Genomic DNA, 7,162 nt, shown 5'->3' with positions numbered 1-7,162 from the left:
TCCGGGGCAGGCGGGAATCGAACTCATGCGGAAGCAGCTTTAGATTCTCAGTGCTGTGCTTTAACCCGCTGCGCCACCAGGGAGGGCCCCACTTTTTCTTTTTAAAAATTTATTTATTTTTGCATAGAAGAACTGGGGTGTAGTCTAGAGGTATGGGGAGGGCATGAGAGAATTCATCAGAAATAAAAGTGGGGAGGAGCAGGGGACAGGAGAGGTCTGCTACTACCTCATATAGGTCAGCTCCCTGGTAAGGATCAGGATCAAACTTAGGCTGTAGTGGTGATAGCATTGAACTTAACCCCAGCCCAGTGTTGACATTATTTTTACCTCTCTCCTTTATTAAACACTTGGAAAACAAAACCAAAACTTCCTCACACTGCTTCCCCTCTCTAGTGTCACAGTTTGCAATCTCCTGTCCCATGATTCCCAGTGTTGGCTTGATTTTCTAGTTGTTAGGGAAAAAAAAAGATAGACTAACAAATGTAAATGTAAAATTGTGTTACAAATATAAAAATTACACAATAATGCATATACATTACCCAGGAGATTCTGATACACACCTCCTTAGTTGAGAATTTGCTATGGTGAGGTAGTCAGAAGTTTGTATACTGAAATTCTATACTTCGTGGACATTTACTGAGCTCTTCTAGTTGGTACAGAAGAAGGGAAGAGTAGTGGGCTGCCGCGGCTCTAGTACCAGAGTGCGTCTGAAAGAGCAGTTCAGTAAGGGTTCCAAAGTGTGACAGTAATGTACTTTACTAATGCAAATAACATGACCAGCTTTCAAGTCATGTTCTACAGTCTTCCTTAATTATAATAATAATTTCAATGACTTAAGAAAAAAATGACTGGGGCCACTGGGGCCCAGTTTTTAGAATAACAATCTGACCAGTTCTGATATACATATATATCTTTGTTGTAAATTAAGCTTGTTTATCCTAGTATCTTAATATTATCTTTCCCAGCTTCTGTAGTACTAAAATTCAGTTTCTCTTCATAAACTTTGAACCTGACTTTGAAGTTCTTTGCTCTTTTGATTTTTCAATTGCCCTTTGAAATTTAATGTCATGTAGCAATATTTTATTTGTGATCTTTAAAAGAATTTGTCAAACATGAATTAAAAGAATTTATCAAACTTTTTTTTTTAAGATTTATTTAAATCTTTAAAGATTTATTTAAATTTAAATAAACCTGGGGTACAGGCCAGAGGTTCAGGGGCAGTGAGAGGATTCACCAGGGACAGAGTAGGGAGCAGAACAGGCTGACTGACAAAGTACACTGCTGAGGGGAGCAGCGAGTGGGTCAGGAGAGGTCTGGCACACCATGTGGAGCACCTCTGGGGCCGGTGGGGATCGAACTCATGCTGAAGTGACCTTAGCTTCTTAAACCTGTGCCTTAACCCGCTGCGCCATCAGGGAGGGCGCAAGCTATGTTTTAAATAAAGGAAATGATAAGTAAGATTTCATAAGTCAAAATTATGATGACATGATAACTTTGAGATCTGCTAATTTATCTTTTCAATGAAATTACTTTAAAATTTGGGTTCTGTTTCATTTAGCAAATATTTATTGAGCGCTCATTAAATGGCTGGTAAAAATGTGTGTTTGGTGCTGGAGATATAAAGAAATGAGACAGACATGATTTGTGAAAATGAGTGCCTGTTATAACTGGATTTCTGTGAAAATACAAGTGGGCCTAGGGTTGAGAGAAGCATGTTTTAAAAGACTACCTTCACTTTGAGATCTGCAAGATTAGTAAGTGAGAAGCATGGGAAAGAACTGAATGTTTCAGGCAGGGGGAATGGCACCTGAAGGCTGTGGGTGAAGAATGGAGAGCATTCGACAAAGTGAAAGGTAATATGGCTGGATCTTAAACTGGGGGCTACAAGCAGGGAGGGCTGGTGATCAAAGATGAGAGGTAAGCAGGAGCCTGATCTCAAAGGATATTGTAAACCAATCTAAAGTTGGGCCTGGATACCTGAAAGATGTTTAAAGGGTGAAGGTCAGTATAGGAAATGAGAGAGGCAAGGTCCCCGAGAAAGTGGAAGTTGGTATGAGATCCAGATGGAAGGTTAGTTATGAGGAGTTTCTTAGGGTGCTGGGAAATGCTATAAGGAGGAGGGAAAAGGATGAAAGAACTTGACCATAATTTAGAAAGATCACTTTGGTGCCAGTGTGGAAAACTGAGTGGAGCAGGTTAAGGCTTGAAGCAGGTGACTGATTGGGAAGCTGTTACCTGTTGATGGTGGTCTGGAACTAGAGTGTGGCACTGGTGTTATAGAGAAGTAGATTCATGGAGCTGTTTCATTGGTGAAATTGATTAGAATTGGTAATTCCAGGAGATGGGAAAAAGAGAGTGGCAACGAAGGTTTCTGTGGAGGTTTCTGATTGGGCAATGGAATGGAAAGGAAAGCAAGGCTGGACAGGCAGGTGTTTGGAGGAGGGGAATGTGGTGATTTTATTTTGGGAGCAGTTCTAGTTTGCCATTGTGGACCTGGAGTTCAGGAGAGAGCTATAGGGTAGGCTTACAGATTTAGGTGTCATGAAAACAGTGACGACTAGGAAGAATGTATAGAAAAGTGGCTTTTTGAATTTATCTTTTTAGAGGGGAAGTGAGAGCTTTGTTAATCTGTTAAATTATGAGTTGTCTCCCAAGAAGACTCTTGTCAGATTATCACGCCAGAAAAATACACATACATAAAATGGTTGACACATAATTTCAAGGTTTACAAAGATGGAGGGAGATCTGTGCTGCCAGGTTATAGAATAAAAGATGATTTAGAAAAAACTCTGAAGAACCTTGTCATAGTTGGAACACAGGAATAAGATGTGGCAAAGAAGCCTTAGCGTGAGTTTTATGCTTGTGTAAAAACCACATGAACATGGTGTTAAATTTAAAGGAAACCAAAGAGAAATACTCCAGAAGAGGGAGCTGGCAGCAGTGGCAAATGCCCTGAGGCGTCAAGTGCAGTGAAATGTCTACTGAATGGATTTAGTTAATTAGGTCACTAGGGCTTTCAGGATGCAATACAGGAGGGGCCATGGTGAGAGAGGAAGCCACATGGATTGAAGCAGTGGATGGGAGCCTTAGTAGCGGAGATAAAGAAGTAGAGTCACCACGTAGGGACAATTTAAAGAATTTTATTATGAAGGAAAGAGGTAGGTGGTGGCAGGAGGGGGAAGGGTGGCAGAAACTTGTAGGTTTAAATGCTTATGAGGGTCAGGAGAGGAGACTGCAGACTAGGATCTGAGAAAGTGGTGGCTTGGGTAGGCGGTAGGGAGGGGGTAGGGGAGAGTGTACATGTAAATACAGTAGAAGGGGAATGAATGGGTATGAAAAATAGTAAGTTTGTAGTATTGGTAACAAGTTGGAGGAATTCAAATGTACTTTCTGTTTCTCTGAAGTAGGATATAGAATCATTACACTTCTTGAGTTACAGGATGATGGCTTAAAAAAAAAGATTGATTCATCATCACTGAAGATTATAAGTTGGATTTAAGTGTGTTTTATGTTTATCATAACAACTGTTTAGAAAAGAGTTCTAAATCAAGCTTGTAATTTGGTATTCTTCATTATTTTCTTCATTTTCATGATTGAGTTTTTATGTTTTTAAAAACAAAACTGTTTCTAAAACAAGGGCCTATCAGACTCTTACTGGTAAGTCAGTATCTTTCGCTTTAGTTTTACTTATTTACTGATGGTGCCTCCCTTTATTTATTTTTAAAGATTGTATTTATTTATGCATATAAGAGCTGGGGTATAGGCCAGAGGTGTGGGGAGGTGAGAGGATTCATTAAAGACAGAGGTGGGAGCAGAACAGGCAGATGTACTGAAATACACTGCTTAGGGGAACAGTGGGGAGACAGGAGAGGTCTGCTGCTCCATGTGGGTCACCTCCGTGTCTGGAGATCAAACTTAGGCTGCAGTGGCTGCCTGTAGCTTCACCGTGCTGACACTTAGGCCCTTGTGCCACCAGGGAGGCCCAAGATTTATTATGTTAATAAGATTTTATACACTAAACTTCCAATAGCTGTAAGTACTTGAACAAAAGTATAACTGTCGAATAGAAGTGAGTAGAAAGTAGCCAAATTTTATATTCATATATACTTTATAAACTACAAATATGTGGAAATTGGTGTTTTTCCCTTCACTTGTGTTAAGTTTGAATTAAGTAAGTTTGACTATCAGTAGTAACTTTTAATTGATGTATAAATAATGTACTGTAAAGTACACTACAGTGATTTTAGTGTATATACAAGGTTATGTATCTATTACCTTTAGGTATTAATTTGATACAGGGTAATCCAGAAATGTGGAATTGGGATCTCTAGCTCAATATTAACTTAATTTACATTAAGTTTATACTATAGATCTGTCTAGTCATTGAGCAGGTGATTTAGAAGGTAATTTATCTCTGCTGTATAGCTTCCATAGAGGTTAAATGTAGATGAAATGACATTTTAAAATTTTCATCTATATCACAAAAGTTTTAAATTGTCGTATGTATGGTTTTCTTCAAGAGAAAATTATTATATACTTAAAATGCATACAACCTAAATTAAGTACTTTTCCTTAGCACAGTTTTACTCATGCCACTGAGTTATGGAGAATCCATCTTGACGGCAGATACAAACTGGGCCGTAATCAGAACACCAGTTTCTGAATGTGCCTCAGCAGTTGCTGGTGATCCATGCTAAAGTTGAACCACTGGCTCATCTGTCCTACGTTTGCTGGTCTTTTAAAAAAAGCCTTGTGTTCATATTAACTACTTTACTGTAGTTTGTGTTTAATTATTATACTGTAGTTTGTGTTTAATTATTCATGGAGGCCAGAGTTGGGGGGGGTCAGAGTGGAGAGCAGCACAGGCAGACTGACTGAAATACACTGCTGGGGAGAGCAGTGGGCCAGACAGGAGATGTCTGCTGTGCCATGTGGGTCTGCACCCTGGTGGGGATTGTGCTTCAGTGGCTGGTGAAATAGCTAGATAGTACTGAGACAAACCCCTGTGCCACCAGGGAGGCCCTATTCATGGAGTTTTAAGATAAAACTTGATAATACAGTTTTAACATTTTATTTAATTTTTCCTCATATATTTTGTTTCCTTTACAGTACTCTGTGCAAAGAACTTGGTGAAAAAGGATTTTTTCCGTAAGTAAATTAACTTTAAATCTTGTATATTACTTGTTTTTTTGTTGAATAGTATTTTCACAGTTGTCTAGTTTAGGAAACTGTTCAGAATTATATTCAGTGTTATTTCATGAATGCTTTGATTCAGAGCCTTTTAGCATCACAACTCTAAGGCTTACGGAAAGAAATAATAAATTTTTGTTATTTTTAAAATGACTAATTCATTCCACTTGAAAATGACTATTTTCAGTCTTTCTAGGATAGAACCTGACATTTTATAAAACTTTATGATTAAATTTTTTTGTGGTGTCCATGTGTTCATGTAGCAAATGCAAAGGATCACTTGAGACAGGTGAGACCTCGATAGGCAACTTCCAGCTCAGCGCCGTGGGCCTGCACCCTCCTGCTCTCACAGCAGGAGGGCCGAGTGGCCTCGCCACGGTGCTGCCCATTACTGCCATCTCCCTAGGGGTCTGCTGAGCGTCCACCTTATTCCTGTTGCTGACAACAGAACATGTGCTCTTTTTACCTTCTTGAGGGTGGTCTGAGGTAGGATTTGGAGCAGTGGGGCTGCAGAGTGGCAAATAGGATTGGATAAGCAGGTCACAGGAAGAAAAGGGCAGAAAATGAGAAATTCACACTTAGAGCGCTTCTGTACCCTCCAAGACATCAGCTCTGTCTTTTATTTTTAAAGATAAAATTTTAGTCTTGTTTCCTATCCTAACCCAACCCAAGACATAGCTTCTGCAATGATTTATACAGATACCCTTATTTCAGTTTCAGAAAATCTAGAAGAATTTCCATTCCTTGTAGACCTCTGAGAGCTGTTTATTATCATTTAAATGTTCTTTATCTTTTGCTTCCTTGGTGTAGGCAGTAAAAATTGATAAAATATTGTCAAAACAGTTGTTAGCTTACTTCAGGGTAAAGAAAATTAGGGGAAAATGTTTATCTTTAAAACTTAGGATGGAAGAACTTGAAGCCCTTGGAAAGTGGAACTCTCCAGATCCTCCTCACCTGCCCATGGTAGATTCATGTTTGTGCTTAGAGCTGTTTTTAAGTTGAATTTATACAGTCATAAGTTACTTTTATAAATTATTAATTTCAGAGGGAGAATTAAGTAACAGTTCTTAAATCTGTTAAATTTGAATGAGTGTATATTCATTGAACAAAATGCTGTTACCATCAATATGGAAACAGTTTTTGCTTGTGATTCAGTTTTAGTATATAGCATGACTACAGGTTAATGTAATTAAAACACATCTTTTTTAGGTACAGGAAAAATAGACTGCCTTCTTTCTCTTTTGTAGGGTAATTCGCTTACTTTGACAATATTATTTATTCCTTGTATCAACTACCTTTGCTGAGAAAAGTTTTTGTTTACTCCTGCTTTGAAACTGTTAGAGACTTATTGGATTTTAAAAAGAAGTTACTTCTCCCCTACTTACCCCAATTTCAGCAGGAAAAATTTTAAGCATACAGAAACATGTAAAGAATTTTATAGTGATTATATTCACTTTCTAGAATCTGCCATTAACTCTGTAACATTGTGTTTCTAAAAGATTGTTTCTGTGGTATCAAGTTTTTTCTCTCTTATACAATACTTGAAAGATTTCTGTGTAAGAAGACACCGTGTTAAAATGTAGTTGTATAGGAGCCAAACTAAAGTTACTTAGAACCAAGATAGTTGGATAAATGTTTTTTTCTTCCCTAATCTAAAAATAAAGCTTTAGATTCTCTGTAAAGTAAGTCATTTTTAAATTTGGGTTTTTGTTCCATCAATTTTGACAGCTCATGAAGTGTTCTTGAACTGTAGTCATTTTATATGATTGAAGTTGTGGGGAAAATTGAGACAATTGGAAAAATAAAGAAAATACACTAGCCACTTTGTATTACCACTAGAGGTCTCACTAGAGTCAGAAAACCTGACTACTTTTGACCACATTTCGGGTAACTTTAACTCATAAGTTAAATTTTTGTAGGGTCATATAATCAGGTTATGTTGATTATATGTATGATTGTATGTGTGAGCATG

General features: G+C 38.0%; 1 protein-coding gene across 1 annotated transcript in view; it reads left to right on the top strand.

Moving 5' to 3' along the window:
* Positions 1 to 5,102: 5,102 nt before the first annotated feature.
* The window catches only part of SMURF2 (SMAD specific E3 ubiquitin protein ligase 2), a gene marked incomplete at its 5' end in the record, with an annotated part of 45,431 nt that continues 43,371 nt past the window's right edge, over positions 5,103 to 7,162 (top strand). The window contains one exon of the mRNA XM_004693350.2: positions 5,103 to 5,148. Coding sequence (XP_004693407.1) covers positions 5,103 to 5,148 — 46 coding nt within the window. The remainder of the gene's footprint in view (positions 5,149 to 7,162) is intronic.

This window comes from Condylura cristata, unplaced genomic scaffold (genome assembly GCF_000260355.1).
Source record: "Condylura cristata isolate star-nosed mole 26May11 unplaced genomic scaffold, ConCri1.0 scaffold00038, whole genome shotgun sequence".
Taxonomy (NCBI): domain Eukaryota; kingdom Metazoa; phylum Chordata; class Mammalia; order Eulipotyphla; family Talpidae; genus Condylura; species Condylura cristata.
The sequence above is the reverse complement of the archived record's forward strand: the minus strand, read 5'-3'. Positions and strand labels throughout refer to the sequence as shown.